Source organism: Erythranthe guttata, chromosome 7, assembly GCF_056151865.1.
Source record: "Erythranthe guttata isolate IM_541 chromosome 7, IM_541, whole genome shotgun sequence".
Lineage (NCBI taxonomy): Eukaryota > Viridiplantae > Streptophyta > Magnoliopsida > Lamiales > Phrymaceae > Erythranthe > Erythranthe guttata.
The window spans coordinates 6,114,836-6,137,247 of NC_142539.1; the positions used below are offsets into that span (position 1 = coordinate 6,114,836).

At 31.5% G+C, this 22,412-nt stretch overlaps 2 protein-coding genes across 2 annotated transcripts; one reads left to right on the top strand and one right to left on the bottom strand.

Annotated features, from left to right (window-relative positions):
- Positions 1-6,405: 6,405 nt before the first annotated feature.
- Positions 6,406-7,918, top strand: LOC148769079 (scopoletin glucosyltransferase-like). Its single transcript, XM_088820403.1, has one exon. It carries the CDS (start codon positions 6,470-6,472, stop codon positions 7,898-7,900), a length of 1,431 nt encoding a protein of 476 aa, XP_088676529.1. The 5' UTR covers positions 6,406-6,469; the 3' UTR covers positions 7,901-7,918.
- A 1,311-nt stretch (positions 7,919-9,229) lies between these two features.
- On the bottom strand, positions 9,230-10,695 carry LOC148769080 (epi-neemfruitin B 7-O-acetyltransferse L7AT-like). Its single transcript, XM_088820217.1, has 2 exons — positions 9,655-10,695; positions 9,230-9,561 (listed from the first exon to the last, which is right to left on the bottom strand). Exons 1-2 carry the CDS (start codon positions 10,667-10,669, stop codon positions 9,230-9,232), a joined length of 1,347 nt encoding a protein of 448 aa, XP_088676343.1. The 5' UTR covers positions 10,670-10,695.
- Between the last annotated feature and the right edge of the window lie 11,717 nt (positions 10,696-22,412).

The following is a 22,412-nucleotide window of genomic DNA, read 5'->3' on the forward strand; positions in this document are numbered from 1 at the left end:
TTTAACGGACTATTAGTTTCCGGAAGTGGTGGAGACAACAAAGAGCTATGGGTGATTTTAAGAAATGTTGGAGGAGCCATGTCACCTTATAACTCTATGTTGTCTCCACCACTAGCTAAAAGTTATAGTCCGTTAGAACACTATCGGAATAACGTATCCAATGAATTATCCCATTAGAGTTTCTAACTATGTTTCAGGAGTGAGTGTAATTATCGATATCACTAGGACCTTAAAGTTATTTAAGCATACATCGGTGTAGTTTACCCTTTAATTTATAATAAAATATAGATTAAAAATAAAATAGATGACGTGACAGATGAGTTGGACGATTTTGGAGGGAAATAAAATATACCATCAATTTTGTTTATTTGATGAATGAAATAAGCATTTTTGTAGTAACTATTTCTTTAATTAATATTTTATAGTTTTCAATGATAAAAATAGTAATTAACTATATTTTATTACTTGTTATGTGTAATTGTTACTCTTAGTTTGATAAGGTATTTTATGTTTGGAGGCTCTATAATGCTTTTTTGGTACATTTAACTTAATAGAATTTTGAATCTATTTTATTATTAATTTTTTAATTCGTAAATGTGTTTTTGGTTTTTTATACTAATTATGATTGTGCATATATTTAACTTTACAACAAGTTTTAATATAAAGTTTTTTCTCGTATTTTTGTTGAATCTGATTGTGGGTTCAATTTCATTGTGATCACTAAGTATAGATTTATAAAAAATGAAATATTTAAATAAATATGAATTTAATTACTATTTTTACCAAATTAAAACTAGGGGTATTAAGATATAAGTCACTGGTCACAAACCTTATTAAAACTAAATGACAAGTTTACTTAAAATTTGCTTCACATCATTTATTAAATTAATTCCAAAAATGCCCTCCACTTACAAATTCGAAATTGCAGCAGATTGTATATATACTATGATGAACTATGGTATTATTTAACATTTGAGTAAACTACAAACACCCTCTGAGATAATTACAAAAACACCCCTCTTGTTTGGATAATTACAACCACCCCTCAACTTCTCAAATTTTGTGGAATCTTCGAGATTATATGGAATATTATCACTTTTGTACCCATTTTATCCCATTCGAACTCTACATTATGAAACAAGATGATCATAATATGTGTTTTTTAGCTTGTATCTATCAGTTTGTGGTGCATTGGAAACTGTATTTTTACACAAAACGAGTACAAACTAGAGCACATTCCACGGAATCTAGATGATTATGTTGAATTTGGCACCACAAGGGTGGAGGTGTATGAAAAAAATCATAGCTGAGGGGGTAGATGTAATTATCCAACCAAGAGGGGGGTTATTGTAATTTGACCATACCTCAAGGGGGTCTTTGTAATTTACCCTTAACATTTTTAAGTTAGCATCTAGCATTTTTTTAATTAATTTTTACGTGGAACACATTTTTTTTGTTTTTTTTTTCATTTTCCGTAATTTTTCATTACATACAAATCTATTTTTTTTTCCTTCTTTTCTAAATAAATTGAAAGAATATGATTTTTCTTAATTTTTTCGGTCGTAAACATCTACAGAAATCCGTAGGAACCGTAGTAATCCGTAATCACCCACAAACATCTTGAAATCCTAACTCCTCCATTAAACCCTAGCCGTCAGACACCCATAGACACTCACATACATCTGTAGACATCCAAATCGAAAAATGTTAATTTTTTCCCATCAAACCCTAGATTCGCTCCACCACCACTACCCCCCCCCCCCCCCCCCCCCCTCCCTCCACCCACACCTAGACCCACTTCACGACTCATCTCTGTTGATTGCAAACTAACAACGAGCATGCCATCTACTGCCCAACGTCGTTGAGCCTTCAGATGCAACACCTACACCGAGCGCCGCCGTCCTCCATGCCCAGCACTGTAGTCGCGCCTTCCACTATAGATCTGACCTTAGATAACCATAGCCTCTACCTCCTTGCCTCTATAACCATCCTCTTATTGTCGCCGTCTCCACCGCCATAACCACTGCCCCCCTCAATAATGGATTGGAGTGGTGGAGAGAGAGAGAGAGAGAGAGAGAGAGAGAGAGAGAGAGAGAGAGAGAGAGAGAGAGAGAGAGAGAGAGAGAGAGAGAGAGCAAGAAAGAAGAAAAAAGAAAAATAAATCTAAGAGAAACGTGACTTTAGAATTTATGGATTTAGGTTAAGGGCAAATTAGGGATAAAAGAAAATTTGAGAATGTGACTCATATTTATTTTTCTAAAAATGATTTAGTTCATAAAAAAAAAATTTGGTTGTATTACACATCTAATTATGTTTCCAAGTAGGGACCTCCAGCATATTAACCCTACAAACTAAGAAATATTAATTAAACATTTGTTATGCTTATCTCCTTCATAAAAAAATATAATGGTATATTTTAATCAATTTGAGGTTCTCTATTGCAAAAATATAACGAAAATAAATATATAAATATTTCCCATTATTTTGGTGTCTTTGACATCGAGGATCAAACTTCTCTAACACCATCCAACTCATTAACCACATTACCTAATTTATTTTTAATCTATTTATTTTTATAAATTTAATGCCAACTCATTCAACAACCATCACATTACCTGCTATATATAGCAGGTCACATGACCAAAATTCCAACTATTATAACTTATAGGACTAAAATTCTGATTTTGAAACATATGGTGGATTAAAACTCTCAACTAGCAAACTTACAGGACTAGAAAACTCATTTTGCCAAGCATGTAGTGATAGCACAAAATATGATGATTGGGGACCTCATTCATGTGAAAATAGTAAAGATTTATTAAAGTATTTAGGCTTACTTATATACACCCTAGGTGCCTAATAAACTAGGGATAAACCCAAGCCAAAATCATTCTTTGGCATACCTCCCTGAAGAGGCGAAAGTACTATACTGCCCTTATATGCAATTTTCGGTCAAATTGCATTCATCATACTGACCCTGCATTTAGCATTTTCATTGATTTACTTTTATTTTTATTAAAAAAAAATTACTTTTTTTATTTTTTTTTAAAACCTATTTGGTTGATTTATTATTTTTTATTTAAATAATCTTTTATTAGTTATTATTTAATTTATTTTAAATCGATATGTTTACAACACTGAAAATAACTACATGTAACTGTAGTAAACTATAGTCATTCGTAGTTATGTTCTTTCTTTTGAAATGTTTTTTTTAAAAAAATTCAATTTGTTTTAAATCGATATGTTTACAGCACTGAAAATAACTACATGTAACTCTAGTAAACTATAGTCATTCGTAGTTATGTTCTTTCTTTTTACTCCAATTTTTTAGTGGATCAATTATGTACACCCACGAACATTGGCTTATACAAAAAGAAATTCATAAACCCCAACAACAAAAAATTATAATTTCAATATTTATATTATAAATAGCCCAATAACCAACAAATACAAATCGAAAATACACAAATATATGCATATGTAACTAGTAATGTATAGTAATGTACAATAATGTATACAGTCTGTGTAGAACATTGTAACTTAAAGCAGATGTAACTTCAACCAATTTTTTTGACACCTTGAAGGAGACGATCAATGGCTTTTGTTAAACAGCAATTGCAAAATCAAAATAAATAAATTATTTTAGTGCAAATCAACAAAAAATGAAGAAAACAAAAAATGAAGAAACATCAAAACACTTAAAAATCAGCAAACACTAAGAGATCGAGAGATAGAGAGAGAGGTCATAGCTGCAAAATGTTACGAATTTTAGACCATAAAAAATTGAAAGAAATTGCCTTCAAAAAATAGATCTCGATGAGAGGAATCCAACGGTGGGTAGCCTGTCAAATTCCGACTACTGGAACATAAATTACTCATCCGGCAAGATCCACCGTCGTTGAAATATGTGCGAACTGTAAAATGATTGCAAAAACATATTCGGCGCTCCAAATTGAATGAAGTCTCCACCAAATGAAAGAGCTTGACGAGGGGAATCCAACGGCAGTTAAACCATCGAATTCCGACCACCGAAGAGAGAGTTATTACTCTAGGAAGCAACATTGCCGGTTGATGACCTTGGGGGACGGGATTCAGATCTGAGAGTCTAGAGAGGAAGAAAGAAACGACTGTCAGGTTGCTAGGGTTACAAAAAGAATTAAGAGATTTTAGGTACTTTAAATTGACCAGGACAAGAGCACTTATTAACAAAGGAACATCCAACCTTTTTTGTTTTTCAAATATTTTCAGCCCATTCAAAATTATTTGCAAATAAGGAAAACCATTTTATACATACCAAAATTACCCTCAATTCCTTGAAACCCAATTCAACTCCAATTTTATGATTTACACCATAATTTAGCCAAATTTCACCAAATAAACAATTTTTGACCCCTATTTCGACCCGCCACCACCGGAGACCGCGCTGGTCAGCCACCGTTGATCGCCGGTCACCGGCGTTGAATTTTTATTTTTTTTTAAACTTATTTTTTTTAAATTTTTCCGGCCGGTCAACCGCCGTTAACCGCCGGGTCTCCGTGGTTGACCTTTTTTTTTTGTTTTTTTTTGTCTTTTCTTAAAAAAATATTTTAATCAATATTACTGTCTTGGCTGCTAAATTACTGTCTCCAGTAGTAATTTACCTGTCGGAGACAGTAATTTAACTGTTCATTAACCTTTTTTTAAAACATTTTAATTAATATTACTGCTACGCTGCTAAATTATTGTCTCCAACAGTTATTTAACTGTCGGAGACAGTAATTTAACTATTAATTGATATTTTTTTTTTGAAATTTTGTTTTTTCTTAAAAAAAAAAATTTAATTAATATTATCTGTCTTGGCTGCTAAATTACTGTCTCCAACAGTAATTTAACTATCGAAGACAATAATATTACTGTATTAATTAATTTTATCATCTTGGCCTACATTTTTGCTGTCTTCGACCGTAATATTACTGTCTCCGACTGTAATATTACTGTCTCATGCAATAATATTATTGTTTGGGACAGTAATATTAGTAATATTAGTAATATTACTGTTCGGGAAAATAATATTAATAATATTACTGTCCCAAACAGTAATATTATTGTCTGAGACAGTAATTTTGCAGCCAAGACAGTAATATTAATTAAAATATTTTTTCTAATAAAAAAAATTAAAACAAAAAAAAGTCAACGCCGGAGATCGGCGGTCAACGACGGTTGATCGGCCGAAAAAAAAATTCTGAAAAAAAAAAGTTTTCAAAAAAAAAATGTCAACGCCGGAATCTGGCCAGAGAAAACAAATTTCAGAAAAAAAATTTATTTTCTACAAAAACAAATTTCAAAAAATTATTAAAATGAGGATTAATGTGATATATTTGTTTAAATCCGGTATCAATGTGTAATATTAAGGAAATTAGAGCATAATGGATGAAATTGATAAGAATTATATTATTGAGGATAGTTTAGACTAAAGACATGGAAATGAGTTTATTTGAAAGACTAATTTTGTTTTTTTACTAATCTGCATTTAAGTTTCTTCTTGTATCCCTTTTTGCTATTTGCCTCTAAATAATCCCAAGTATTTAATTTGGTGATCATTCTCCAATATCTCAAAGAATGATCTGTAACAAGATCATGCTAAATTTATTGATCATGTTACATTTATTGCGCCCGACAAGGATCCACTGCATTCGGAGATGTACAAGAGACTTATTAATATGAGGAGGCATTGACTTAAAAAAGAAATACCAGTAATATTATAACATTTGTTTTTCTTTTACGTGCAGTGCACAAAAATATTTTATCTGTAGACATTATATTTGACACGAGGCAAGCACAAAAATATTTGGTTTCATATGATTACACAAACAAGTACGTCACGCAAGTTTGGGGGTTTATGTAAGAATCACCCTGTAATTGCTAAAAAAATTATTGGGTTAAAAATATTAGTAAAAATCCCCTATAAAATTAGTCAAACCCAATAATAAGACCTTTACGCCACCTGAATGTATATTGCAAGCACGGATTTTGCGACTTGGGTATGTTTCTTGACCTGAAAAGACCAAAATACCATTTAAAACATAAATTTAGAAAATTATAAATTCACCCATATAATGTCTGTAAGACTCGAAATAAAAGTTGCATAATTTTATTTTATATTTAATATAAAAAAAATTCATTTTGTTTATTTAAACTGAAATATTCTTAAAAAAATATTAGGGATTATTTTGTCCTTTCATTTAAGTCGAAAACCAATTTTAATGTAAGAAGTTGTGTGCTTTGTAAAACGTTACGTAGGGGGTTATTGCTAATTTTGTTAACATAAGGGTTTTTTCGACAATTAGAGATTAGGCACGGGGGACTGTGCTAATAACTCAGCAACATTTTAGATTCAGATATCTATCTCATCATACACCTTTCACCTCAAATATCACTTGTTTAAATTCCCACAACTTTGTTTATAGATCATATACATATAAATTCGAAAATGGGAAAACTGCATATTGCGTTTCTTCCGGTAATGGCTCATGGGCACATGATCCCAACCTTAGACATGGCGAAGCTATTCAGTTCAAGAGGCCTCGAAACAACGATCATAGCCACTCCGGCTTTCGCCGATCCCATAATACGAGCTCGAGAATCGGGACACGATGGTATCAACTTGCGCATCCTCGAATTCCCGCCACAAGGTTCGTCGTTGCCGGACAATATCGTCAGCCTCGATCAAATGTCGACTCCTGATTTGGTCCACAAGTTCGTCGAGGCCCTGTCCTTGCTCCAAGAACCGGTCGAGAAACTCTTACAGGAACTCAATCCCGATTGTCTTGTTTCAGACATGTTCTTGCCCTGGACTGCTGACTCAGCATCCAAATTTGGCATCCCGAGATTGGTATTCCATGGGACTAACTGTTTGGCTCAATGTGGACTCTATCAGATGCAACTCCACAAGCCTTATAAGAACATTTCATCCGATTCGGAGCCGTTTGTCGTGCCTAATCTTCCTCATAAGCTGATTTTCACTGGGTCCCAGGTGCCTGAGTTTGGGCTACCTGAAGAAAAATTAGAAGAAGAAAACGACTTCTCGTTCTCAAAGCTACGGCAGCAAATGGAAGTGTCGGAAAAGAAAAGCTACGGGGTTATCTTCAACAGCTTCACCGAGATCGAATCAGCTTATGCCGATCATTACAAGAATGTTATGGGGAGAAAGGCATGGCATATTGGACCCCTCTTGTTATGCAACAACAACAACAACAACAACAGCAACAACAACAACAACAACAATGGACGAGGTGAAGAAAAATCACACGGAAGCTTATTAGCTTGGCTCGATTCGAAGAACCCACATTCGGTCGTTTACGTCTGTTTTGGAAGCATCGCGACTTTTACTCCCGTCCAGTTACACGAAACTGCAGCTGGCCTCGAGGCCTCTGGCCAAGATTTCATCTGGGTTGTTAGAAACGGCGACGAAAAATGGTTGCCACAAGGATTTGAGGAGAGAACAAAATGCAAAGGCCTAGTCATAAAGGGGTGGGCCCCACAAGTGACGATTCTTGATCATCCATCCGTAGGGGCGTTTGTGACACATTGTGGTTGGAACTCGACTCTGGAAGGAATATGTGCTGGCCTTCCTATGGTCACGTGGCCCGTTTTCTCGGAGCAGTTTTTCAACGAGAAGTTGTTGGTGGATGTTTTGGGGATTGGAGTTTCGGTTGGTAGTAAAAAGTGGAGTAGGGAGCCGAGCGAGGGTGTCTCGAGAGAGGCCGTGGTCAAGGCGGTGCACCGTATTATGGTGGGCCGAGAAGCGGCGGAGATGAGAAGCAGAGCTCATACTTATAAGGAGATGGCTACAAAGGCTTTTCAACAAGGTGGATCTTCGTACAATGATTTAACTGATTTGATACATGAATTGAGCATCTAGTTATATGTTCCTCCCAAGAAACAGGACACTACTTTGCTAGTTTTATTTCCAAACTTCTCTTCTTCTTATTAATTATAAATTAATAATTATATTCTTGAAATATTTTTGTTTTGTGCTGCTGATATGTTTTTTTTCCAACAACTTTGCTCAGTGGGCTCAAAAAAAAAAAAAACAAGTTTGCTCAGTATTATAGGGGTGTGCGCACTGCGCAGGTGCGAAACTCTTGGAGTTTTAACGAAACTTGTCGTCCGGTTAAGACATGAGTTTAGATTTTAAACAACCAAAACTAATTTATCAGCTAACACTGATGTAGCACTTTAATTCATATAATTTTGCTAAACAAATAATTAAAACTATACTTAATTAGTTCACCACTCTTCTAGAGTCATATGATAAATATTTTAATAAATAAATATTATTTATTGTGATAAAAATACTCTTATTCAAATTTAAATATATATATAGTAATCTTAAGTATTTCAATTTATTTATGTTCATTAATTTCTTAAAATATATTTTAATTCATTATTATATAATATATATTACTTTTTTTTCCAATAAATTAATTTTAGTTACTTTTCAATTTTTATGCTCCAATAATTATTAGATTGTTATGGTTACTATGTTTTAATTTTAAAATATAAAATATTTGATGTTGAGGGGATAAGTGTTACAAATGATACTTTAAGAGGGTAAGTGTTACATATGCTATACTTGAGGGGTGCAAAGTGTATTTCGCCAAATAGTAATCAATAGAGTTATTTGCACAGACCTTCATGTGTAATGTCTAATGACTAAAAAAACTCATATGTTAAAACAATTAGCACATACGCCCATGATAAGAAGTCAAAGTCAATAAAGCCCATGTTAGTCGATCATGTGCTACACGCGTCAATTATGTGACTGAGACTGAGAGTGTGCTAGTTTCAAAAAATTCTATATTGATAAAATTTCAAAAAATACAGATTGACCCCCAAAGAAAAGCCCTCTTTCAATATAGTTATTGACATTCCTAAAAAGCCCTTTCCCCAAATCCATCTGCAAATCATTTTCATCTTTCCTTTTCCGGCGAGCCCATGAGATTGAGAAGGAGAATTATTGGGTTTGCAGTTGTTTCCTCTTTCAATTACATCATTTTATTAGACAAAGAGAAAATGTTGTTCCAGGAACAACATTACAACATTAATACCACAAACTTAGCACAAACATGATATGATCAACAAGAAATTACGAAAGCTACTAAAACACTTGAACATAACAAATTAAATGGAAAAAAAAGCTACTAAAACATGTTAATTAATCAAGTCAGGCCATTGCTTGGGAAAAATATCAAAGGGAGGGACTAGGATCAACAGAAGCAAGATCAGTAAGCTCCTGAATTTTGTCGAACTCGGCAAAGAAGCGCTGATCCATAACGAGGCACGCTTCTATTCCATCACCGTCTCTCGTGTCCGTTAGCCAAATCCCATCGTAAAATGGGGCGTCTGTGCTATCATTTCCCCCATCACATTTGGTTACCCACGTCGGCTTTCCCCACCCGAAATCGGTATTGTAAACACCGAAATTACACCAACTTATTATAGTCAAACCATTAGCATCCTCAGGGATCTGATTCAGTGCCTCTTTAAGATTCTTGCTGTAACCCAGAAACCCTTCATCACCTAATTATAAAGTCGTTGTTGGAAATTAATTAATTAGACACATAAATTCTTCATACATTATTAAAAAAAAAAAAAATTGAAAAAAAGAAATACCTTGCATTCGATATACCAAATCCGCGTCCACATTGGTTATTGCACTTTGCACTTCACCGAATACGTAATTGAGGTCCCTGTGGGTTTGATTATTGACGGTTAACGCGGTCGCCGGCCAAATGAAATTGCCGACGCTACTTTCGGGGAATGGGGGATCGACTTTTCTTCTCATGTTCACCACGTGAGTCACATAGCTCTTACTAGTATCGTTGCCAGCTTGGGTAGCGAATTTGTTCGAAGCGACCATGTAACACTTAACCAGTAACGCCGTGACACATTGAACTCTCGAAGGAGAAGACGAAAGCTGGGCTCTGATTTTCGATATAGCCCGAGCGTCAAAAACGTAGCGCCTCATCACAGTTCTCCCCATCTTGAATCGTTTGACCACGTGGTAAGCCAAATTGTCTTCCATGGGCATTGATTCGATTTTGGGGAATAAAGAATGAGCCGTATAGCTTGGGATCAAATTCGATAATAGTGGCTTACCTGATGAATCTCGAGTGGCGGCCGCCCAAGCTTTCATGAACGTACAGTATGTAGCTGCATCGGCTATTTTGTGCGATAGAAGCGAGCCAATCGCGATGCCGCCACACCCGAAATAGTTAACTTGGATCATGGCCACGTGGGATCCGGGACTCGGTTCAGACATCGTGATTTGACCCGGAATGTGGGCACGACATGCCTCCGGGTCGGGGCTTTTAAGGAAATCAGACAGGTTTTCATTGAATTTGGCAACTACGAAAAGGGCGCCTTCGTCGTTGCAGTCGATAGTCAACGCATCTTGTATTCTTCCAGCAAAGGGGTAGAAGAGAGAGAGAGTTGTAGAGAGAGAATGCTTAAGGATTTGTGTGGTTGATTCATCAACAATCTGATTAGGATAGTATAACACAAGAGGAACATGGAAGGGTGCAACAATCTGATCTAGTAAAGAAAGCCTGTGGATTCTCTTTGAAAGAGGTGTTGCCAAACAAGGCTTAATGTTCTCTCTAGAAATTATTACCCCCTCCATTTTCATTTTTTTTTTGCTAACAAGTTTTCTCACTTCTTCAGCCAAGTCTTCAAATATATACTAAACTTTTCGGTCCACTTATCATGAGAAATATGAAATAGTTCTCTTATTTTAATTGCTACTTGATAGTATTAGAGTGGAGGTTCATTTTTTATTCTATATCTATATATATACTTATTATAAAAGTATGAATCCTATGGTAGTTTCTTCCATTTTATTCACTAGGAGAATTGTCAATTATGTCTATTCATTATAGGGTAAATAGCATACAACCATTATCTTAAGCAAAATCTATACCAAATCTTCTTGTGTTTGTTTTATTGCGTGGAATCGCCCTATGTTTCCTTTTACCTTGCATGAAATCTAATTTTCGATAAAACTTAACACCGTTAACTATACGAAATTTTGTGCAAGGTTTTTGTAACATAGTAGGATTTGGGGCATATTTTTTGTACACAAAAGAGATTTAGGAAAAACTATTTTTTTCCATTTAAAATTAAAATTATTTTAGTAACATATTAAACCGAATAATTAATTTACAATATGAAATAAACAAATAATAATAGAGTCTATTTGATATAAGTCCACCCCTAAAATTCTTCTTTGAGATACCCCTGGATAGGCAAAAGTACTAATGTGCCCTTAATTGCAATTTTCGCCTAACTGCATTCAGTATTTTCGCTTCTGCATTCAGCATAATGCCCAACTGCATTTAGTCTTTTTGGGCCTGCATTTGTCATTTTTATATATTTTTTTAATAAAAAATATAAGTTTTTATTTGATTATTATTTTTTATATATACCCTCTTTTGTATTTTTTGATTTTTTTTAATTTTTTAATTTTTGTAAATTTTTTTAAATTTTTTAAAATTTTAAGTTTTTTTTTCTTTAATAAATGTACTGTACTGAAATTGACTACACATGACTATAGTATACTACACATAACTATAGTATATCACAGTCATGTATAGTTATATGTATTCATGTACTGTCTTTTAGCCCAAAATTAATCTACACCAACAAAAAAATTAACAATTTTAATCTTGATATTATAAATCAACTAACCCAAAAAAAAAATGAAAAGACACAAACAAATGCATATAATCTTCAAAACATGAACACTCATTACTATACATATTACTATACATTGCAAAACATATAGCGTACATATAACTATATGTTACTACACGTGACTATAGTTATCTACAATTATTTATAGTTATATATAGTGACATAGAGTCTAGACTACTGTAGTATGAATCAAACTTCACAAGGCACTTCGCCGCATCTTATTCTCTGCATCTCATAAAATTATACAAATAGCAAAACCTGCGACCAAAAAATACGAGTTGAAGAGCAAAATGGAACATGCGAATTAGATTACATGAAAAATACAAGAAACAAACAACGATTTTTTATTTTTTTGATAAATTTACCATACTGAAATCGACTACAAATGACTATAGTATACTACAAGTTCTATAGTCATGTATAGTTATAAGTGGCCATGACTACAGTTATCTATATTTACATATAGTTATATATACAACTATATATATGACTATACATGATTACATATGACGTACTGTATATGACAACAAACAACTGTATATTCACCTGAACCAAATCATCCATCTATGTAACCACTACTGTTTAATTTTCTACTACGGACAAACTAATTAAGTTGCACATGATCCATCTCAAGAAACAAAGTAGTTAAGACAGTAGTAATCAAGAAACAATGTTGTAGAAGAAGTCAAACATACATATGCATGACCTGTCTAGCCGAATGTGTTTCATCGCCGATGGGGAAGAGGGTGAGGACTTTCTTTCCGTTCGCCGAAGCTGCCGATTCCAAACCTTCGGTGACGGCATAGGCTGGCGGAATTACATTACATGAAAAATACCAAAACAATGAAAAACAATTTTTTTGATAAATTTAATGTACTAAAATCGACTACAAATGAATATAGTATATACTACAAGTTAAATAGTCGTGTATAATTTTATATAGTCGTCTACCTTCTTTTTGCCCCAATATCCATTTTCCAAACGATTCACCAAGAAATTGACTACAGGAAAAAAAATAATCAAACACAATACAACTAAAATCATAAATAAAATTAAAATCACACACAAAAGCCCTCTCTTCTTTCGGTAAATTTAATTTAGTGAACTATAATCTCATATAGTCAACTATAGTCCCATCTAGTTATGTTCCTTTTTGTTACTACATGTGACTAATTTTGATTATTTTAGGTGCAATTTGAATTTGAAGTGCCTCACAACTCCCACCACATCTTCGAGGCGCTCGAATCCCTGTTCTTATAGTCGTGCCTAAACCATGGACTCGTAAATTAAAAATATAACTAGAAGTAATAAAAGGCAGCAGCCATAGCCACAACTTTCAATCAACAATGAGACAATGTTTGCGCAAACAGGTAATTGATTGAATATGCATAGCCTTGATTGAACACAGAGGGTGAATTTATGAGCATACCCTTTCAAAATCATCTTTATTTCTCCATTTTTCCTCTTCATTCATTTTATTAATATATATATATATATATATATATTAAACAATTGAAACAGGAAAATTCAGAGAAAATAATAATTTAATTAAATATGAGCAAGAAAAGACTTACACCAGATTATCACCAGGGAGTAGTTGTCTACGCGGAACGGGATCTTGTGCGGCGGAATATGGATCCCGTTCTCCTCGTAATCATCGTCGATCTCCGTCCGGCGATTCTCCTTGCCGGTGTTATCTTCTTGCCGACCTTTGGCTTCTTCTCCATTGCCGCCGCCGCATCACGTCTTCCGCCGACGCACCACGGGAAGAAATTGCCGATCGGGTGGCGGAGAAGAACGGGTGGTGCTGATAAGTGTTCATTTTGCATGATTTTCACTTATCAATTCTTCGAGTTTTGGTATTCGTTCGTCCGAGTTTTGTGCTTTATTTGTATATATTATGTTCTTTTTGTTTTATTTATATTTTAGGTAAAGATTATCTATTTTTGCCGATTCGAAATGATTTTGGAAGCGAAGCCGAAAATCAAACCAAACACGTGCAAAAGTGCATTCTCGCGGGTATGGCACTATTTCGTATTTCAAGCATAACTTATGCATACGACTTCCGATTAAGCTGATTCAAGTAGCCTTAGAAAGATAACTTCAAGGTCTATAACTTTTGTGAAATACAAAATTGTCAAATGCGAGCTAAAAAGGGGCCAAAACAGGGTTTGAAGTTGACGCAGGCAGCCAGATCGCGATCCACTTTCCTGTATCGCGATCTGGGGGTTCTTACAAAAGGTTTTTTTTTTATCAAGACCCATATCGTGATCAACTTTCCTCTATCACGATCTGGGGATCTTACAGAAGGTTTTTTAATTAAGACCCAGATCGCGATCCACCGTTCCCGTATCGGGATCTGGCAAGGCGGTTTGTAGTTTCCAAGGCTAGCAGATCGCGATTCAAGAAGCCCAGATCGCGATCTGGGCACAGAATTCGAGACCAGATATTTTTCTTTGATTTCTTACTATAAATAGAAGGTCTCTTTTTCATTTTTGAATCTCAGGACCTCTTCTTCGATTTTTGTTCGGTTTTCGTCAGTTCTTCACGGGAAGCTTCGACGAGGGTTTCGACGAGGGTTTTTCATAAGCTTTTCTTTACGTTTAGTTTATGATTTCTCGTGTTCTTCATTTTGATGCTATGTTTGTAATGAACTAAACATTTTCTTTTAGGGAAACGAAACATTGTATATATTGATTTTGATTTCCAGATCTGTGATCTATTTGTCGTTCTTTGATTATGTTTATGTTTTCCTGTATTAAAAGCTTTCGATCGTTTGGCCATCAGTTGAATTGATTGTAAATGAGAATGGACTCAAGAGAGGATTTCTCATTTGATTTTAGGAAAACATAGCTCGGGTTGTGGAAACGGAGACGTGATGCACCTCGGGTAGCTTAAGGACTGGACCTAAATGCTCTCTTAATATCAAGTTCTGAACGGAGACGTCGGACCTGTGGGTAGACTCTAACTACACAGTAGACTGTGGTTAGGGTATTTTAGTGTCTGGGTTAGCGAATATTGAATTGACATTAGAATCGAATTTGTAGATCTTTATCGATAGTACACTGAAGGATTTTACCCTAGAAGCCATCATACGTCGGAATTCTTCGTTTGTCCTGGCGGACTGTTGTTATTATTTTTGTTTCCTTTTAGATTCATTCCATCCCGCATTCGTTCGTATGTCTAAATAAAGTTTAGGATAGTATAATTACGGTACTTGGTGTATTTAGGAACTTAATTCCCTGTGGATCGATATTTGTAATTCACTATTCTACAAAACGCGATATTGTACACTTGCGGTAATTTATACGTAGGTTTTACGCGTATCAGGTGCTCCGACGATGTGAAGCCACGCAGACCGCCGCTGCTCTCATCGCACCGCCTCCCATTTTTTTCTTTAGACTTGGTGGTGGTTAATTACGAAGAAAGAAAAAATGCGCGTGAGAGTTAGAGAGGAGAGATGAAGAGAGTGATGTAACGGCGGTTGTGGGTGGGGGTGAGAGAGAAGGTTACGATTAGGGTATATATTGAATTCAAATTAAAAGGGCAAAATAGGTACTTTAAATTGCCTAGAGAACTCTCAAATAATTAAGATCAAAATTTGAGTTTTTGACTAGAGGAAAAAAAAATTATTGGACCTCCTCATATATATTTTCAAAACAAGGGGTATCACTCATTTATCCATAATAATAATAGAGATGTGAATTGGAACCCATTTTCAAATTATTTATATTTTTTTGCATATATTTAATCTAGAATAAATTATATAAATATATATAATAATTTTAATATTTAAAAAAACATATTTTAAAAAATCAATTTTATAAATAAATGTAATATCTATATAATATATAAAGGGAGAATACACAATTGTAGTTTTGACATCTTCAATTTTGATCCCAAATCTTTTTATCTCTTTTATTTGTGGACTTCTTTCCTTAATTAGTCTTTATTACATTTTGTCTTACTTATTATTTAACTTATTTCAAAAAAATGATTTCTTTATTACATTTATGTTAATTATAAAATAAATTTTATATTGATATTTAATAAGGAAATTTCGAATTTCCTTTGATTTGGCCAATCATATCTTTTATTTTTTTCTTACAAATTTGAATATCAACATTTATGTTAATTATATAATAAATGGTTATTTCCTTATTTATACATATTTAACTTAATTATCATACTCAATACAAGTATAAAACCACATTTTCCATCCAACACCAAAGCAAAATTGTCCACCCGTTTTTATCTTCATCTTCACCTCACTCCAACGCTAGAAGCAAGAAATGAAAGAAGAAAAAAATTAACTGATGATATTTTGTTAGTGTTGTTTTTTCTGTTTTTATTATTATATTTTTTATACAATTTTATTTCAATGATGCTTTATCATTTTTATTTACTTATTTATTTCTATTGCTTTCAAAAGATATTTTAAAATTTTAAATTACCATTCTATTTTATTTCATTTTTTTTAATATATCCATTCAAATCTTTATACATTTTTTTAATTAGTTTGAATTATTCTTTCTGTATATTATGTTTTTTTAGTTTTGGTTTTATTTTCATATTTTAGACAACTCTCAATGTTAATGATATTTATTTTCATATAATTTTATTTCAATAATTTTGTAGCATTTTATTATTGTTTCCCATCATTTTCAATATAAAATTCGATTCACTATTCATTTTTATTTCTATTTTTTAATAATTTCATTCAAAAGTTTGTTCAAATGTTTAACGACTTTGAATCATATTTATATATTTATATAAAAGTGGAAATCCATTGTTTATTTTTTTTAATTTATTTTTATTTTCTAAATATTTCACAATTTTATGGTATTCATGTATATTTTAAATAGTAGCAATAAGTAGACTAATACACCGTATTTTAAATCAAATTTATTCTCTTGGTGACTTCTTTCCTCGGTTACTGTTTATATCAATGGATTTCACAATGATTTGTTTAAAAAAAGTATTTTACCTGTTTTTCAATATTTTCATGAAGTTAGATATTAAAATTCAAAAACAATGATATTAATAATTTATTTGATTAATTGTCATACCTCTTTTGCACACCCTGCACACATATATATATATTTTACTAATTGATTTTCATCAATATTCGTTGAAACAAACTACATACTAAAAATTGAAATTGAAATTGCAATTTGTTTTCTTACATTCAGAAATGGAAATTTCTCGAAACTGATAATTCTAATGCATTCGATCCGACTTTCACCACTAAATGTGACAATCAATTATATATCTACATATTTATAATTAACCATTTATTCATAACAAATAATAAATAAATTATTTATTTATTAATTTGTTCCAATCGAAATATTCAAAATAGTTTAACTATTGCTTAATTTGGATACAACCACCATTCAGCTTAGGTTAATCTTTAATATTTTATTTTGAATTTTGTAAACGGATAATACATACAAAACAAATAACTACGTTGTTTATTTATTTCAATTGAATCATTCAAATTTAAGTCTAGATTTTATTTTTTTTTGGAGTAAAAATTTAAGTCTAAGACTCACTTTGGATTTACTTACTAGAAAACCACCAATTAAATGTGGTCAATATTTAACATATAAGTTTATTTATAAAAATATAAATTTTACACTCTATGTTTCATTCATTCAATGGCATTTCCAATTTTAACTTATTTGTTCCTTTTTTATTTATACACATACAATTTATCCTCAAATACCTTTATCTCATATATTTTTCTTTGGCATCCTAATAGGTATTCTTGCAATATAATTTCGATATCTAATGAATTATCCTAATATACAAGTTGCGAGATGTTTTTTTTTTTTTTTTTTTTTAACTTTTTTCCGCTAAACCATAAACAATAATACAATATTTAAAAATTGTATATATATATATATATATATATATATATATATATATATATATCAAAATAGTCAAATAATTTTACTTTTTAATTGTGTTTAGTGAACTATAGGTAGTACTATTTTAATTGGTTTGATAAACCTGATTTCACTTAAATTGGGATAAGTAGTTTTAGAATATTATTTTTCTTATTGCAACTAGATAGAAAAGTAAAAACTGGATAACATTTTTAATTATTGTTTGGTGAATTATATATGTGTGTTGTACTATTTTCATTGTCTTGACAAAATCTAAAACTTATTTAAATAGGGGTAAATACTTTTTAAAATATTTATACTGTTCGCATTACTAGAAACAACATTTAAGAAAATGGTAACCGATATTTTATAATGGGAAAATAATATTTTTTTATTGTAAGTTATAGTTCGATGAATTTTGTGCTTTTAACTATTTTAGTTGCCTCAACTAAAATAAACCCATTCAAATTTTGGTAAATAATTTTCGAAATACCCATGTTGTTACCACAACTAGATAAAGTATTTTTAAAAATGATTAAATGACATTTCATACTGGAAAAGTAATAATGGCTTATTTCTTTCATAGTGAAATAATTATTTTAAGATTTTAAGTTATTGTTCGGTGAATTATTTGCATTGAACGATATTAATTTCGCTGAATAAGATAAAACCACTAATATATAACTTACATTAAAAATATCTATTTTGTTATTATCACTGGACAAATAATTTAAAAAATGGATAAACGAAAATTTACAACAAGTAATTGTTTAGTGAATTAGATGTTTCAACGATTTTAGTTATTTTAACTAGCCTAAACCCATTTAAATATTGATAAATTATTTATAAAATATCTATTTTGTTAATATTACTAACTACTAGATTTAAAAAAAATGGATAAACGGCAATTTATAATGTAAATGAATTATAAAGTAAACATGTCATCAATTCCTTTTCCATATATTACTTCATAGAGATATGTTTTAATTGGAGTAAACGGATTTTTTGTACTCCTAATTATTTTTTGTGCACTATTAAAAGGAAATATTAATTAATTATGGAATAAATATGTCTGATTTTATTTAATGTTACGATTAATATTAATATTAATATTAGCATTCACATGAGTATTAAGATTATTATTAGCATTACCATTAGTATTAACATTAGCATTAGCATTAGCATCAACATCAATATTATCATCAACATTAGCATTACCATTAGTATTAGCATTACCATTTTAGAATTAGTATTAGGATTATGATTATGATAAGGATTAGAATTAGTATTAATATTAGGATTATGTTTAGTCTTACGATTAAGATTAGTTTCGTATTAGCATTAGCATTAAGATTGGTATTAACATTAGTATTATAATTAGGAGTAGTATTAATATTAATAATAACATTAGAATTCACATTAATATATTAGGATTATCATTAATATATTAGGATTAGTATATTAGTATTAGTTTAGTATTAGTATTAGTATTGGTTTTAATATGACTATAGTATTAATATTAGTATTAATATTAGTATTAGTATTAGTATTAGTATTAGTATTTGTATTAGTATTAGTATTAGTATTAGTATTAGTATTAGTATTAGTATTAGTAGGGCCGGTTTTGGGGGAGGCGAAGTAGGCGCCTAGGGCCCCCGGATTTCTAAGAAAATTTAGGGCCCCCAAATTATATTACATACACTTTATATATGAGTACTTATTTTTTAAAATTTATTATATATAATGTTTTGGAACATCAACTCTAAAATAAATTTAATATAAATGATCAATAGATATTTTTTTCAATTTTCTTAACCTTGGCCCCCCTAAATATTAAATTTATAATGTTTTAATTATTTATTATTATACCTAAAGTAAGAATCGTTATTCATTAGTCTATTTATGTTTTATAAATATTTATGAAGTTTATTTGCTATAAAGATTATACGTCACGGGAGGAAGTGAACCAGCAAATCATCCTGTTAATTTTGATTTTTTTTCCATATTTGAAGTTATTTTATGTTCATACATTTCAAAAAATGTTTCGGGGGCACTACCCTCGAACTCCCGTAATCTTTATTTCATCATTTTTAGAAAATATTATTTATATGTTTTTAGTATATTTAATTTTGAACACCTTTTAATAAATTGATTTGTCAAATAGGGGCCCAGGTTTTAAGTTGTTTTTTTAAATCTCGCCTAGGTCCCCTGAATTCTCAGGAACGGCCATGAGTATTAACATTAGTATTAGTATTTGTATTAGTAAGTATTATGATTATTTCTACTAGGATTTGGATTGGATTACAATTATGATTATTATTATGATTATTAGAATTAGCACTGACATTAGAATTATAATTAGAATTAGCATTATAATTAACATTTGAATTAACATTATGTTTATGCGTAAGACTAGGATTATGATTAATATTAGCACTACCATTAGGACTAGGATTAGTAGCATTAGTTTAGGACTAACATTAGTACTAGCAATAGCAGTAGAATTAGAATTAAGATTATCATTAGCATTAGTATATTATGATTAACATTAGCATTAGCATATAAGTATTATGTAAGTATTATGATGAGCATTTAGCATTATTATTAGTATATTAGTATGAATATTAGTATTGCGATATATTAGCATTTTGATTATTAATATTACTAGCATTATAATTAGAATTATGATTAGAATTAGGATTAACATTACCATTAGCATTAGCATATTAAGAATAGTATTAAAATTAGTGTTAGCAATAGCATATTTGCATTTCTATAAGGATTAGAATTATGATTCGTATTATTATTAGGATTATGATTATAATTAAAATTAGAATTAAGATTAACATTAATATTAGTATTAGGATTATGATTATAATTTTGATTATAATAATGATTGGGTGTATAGTACTAGGATTAGGATTATGGTTAGGATTAGCATTAACGTTATGATTAAGATTAGCATTAGGATTACTAATAGTAATAGTATTATTATCAGATTAGTATTAGTGTTACTATATTAGTATTAGTATTAGCAATGGTAGGTAATAATAATGATAATGGTGACGGTAGTTGTAATGGTAATGATTGGTATTGGTATGAGTATCGGTATCTATATCAGTATTGGTATCGTAATGATAATAGCAATGATAATGGTAATGGTAATGGTAATGATAACGGTCACGGTGTTGGTATTGGTGTTGGTATTGGTGTTGGTATTGGTAATGGTAATGGTAATGGTAATGGTAACGATGTACTAGCCTTTTGTATACGGAAGTTAAAATATTTAATTTTTTTCACTTATTTTGGCTCAATTTGTTATCTACATGAAATAATTTTTTTTTAATTTTGTATTGCACATTAAACTTACTTTCCGAGAACTTTTTAAAATTAAATATTTATTTCTTGATGAATTTCCCGTGCAACGTACGGGTGAAGTACTAGTTTTCTAAATCCTTAAATAATTTGATCTTCAATTTTTTTCTTCCTAATTTCGAGGTTATTTTTTCATAGTAAATCAGGCATATTGTTATTTAATTCTTATTCAGTATTAAACCAACGAACAAATTCTAACCCTAGCAAATCCATCTTTAATTATTCGGTCATTATCTCCTATTATTGCGATTTGTTTATTTCCATTATATTGTTAGGGTAAAGTGCATTTTGTTCCCTGAAATTCGATTTTTTTGGCACTTTACCCACTGTTGAGTATATATTTTACACTCAATATATACCTTCTTACGAGAATTTTTGTATAATTTTATTAATTTTATGGTGCTTAATTCTTGGTTTGTTGTATTTTAGGTACAATTTGAAGATTCGGGAGTTTTAAGGATGAAATGAGCGAAAAAAGGTCAAAAACGGGCAACAACGGAAGAAAACAATTGGAAGCTGAAAATTGGCATGGCACGGCCGTGTGAAAATAAGCCTACTTTTGGCACGGCCGTGCCAACTTCAGAATTTGGGCAGAAAGCTTCGGGATTTGAGACGGCTGTGTGAGAATTGTATTGATTCTCGTGCGGTGTGTGAAAACACGTTGGAAGCAATTTTGGACTTTTAATCACATAAGGAACCTAAATCTTCTACCAAGTTGAGACATCTATTTAAGGGCAAAGACCAAGCACGAATTAAGGAACTTTATTACATAATCTTAGAGCAAGAGGAGCGACAAAACGGAGAATCGAAGACGAAGACCTGACGAATCTTCATCATAATTCTTCTTTTATCAATCTTTTCTAAATCTATGTCTTTTAATATTTTTATGATGTTTTCCGTAGAGAACATGAGTAGCTAAGTTTTTAATCTAGGATTTTATTAGAACCATATGTGGTGATTTGATCCTATTTTTCTAATATTATGCAAGTTTAAATTCCATGATTATTTCTTCTATCTGATCGTATTTAGTGCATGAACCGTGCTAATTTATGTTTCTATTTGTTATTCTTAGAATTGAATCGATTGATCGTTTTAATGATTAGAACAGAGATAGAAGAGCCTTCGAGTAGTTTTTCACCGGATGAGTGTGTCAATTGCATGTGGTGTCGTAGACATACAGATATCACCTTGGGTAGCCGTTTCGAGACTTGTTAGTTAATGCTTTATTCATAATTGGGTGTATAGACATATAGTGAGTTGTTTATGAATAATAGACTCATAATACACGCGACAGCGGGTTATGAGTAATTGAGTGTCTCGGGTTAATAATCAGGAATCGTAACTTGCATGATAGAGGCTTAATTGGGTGAAGAATTATCGCATAGGGGGAAGATAAAATACTAGATCCATTTT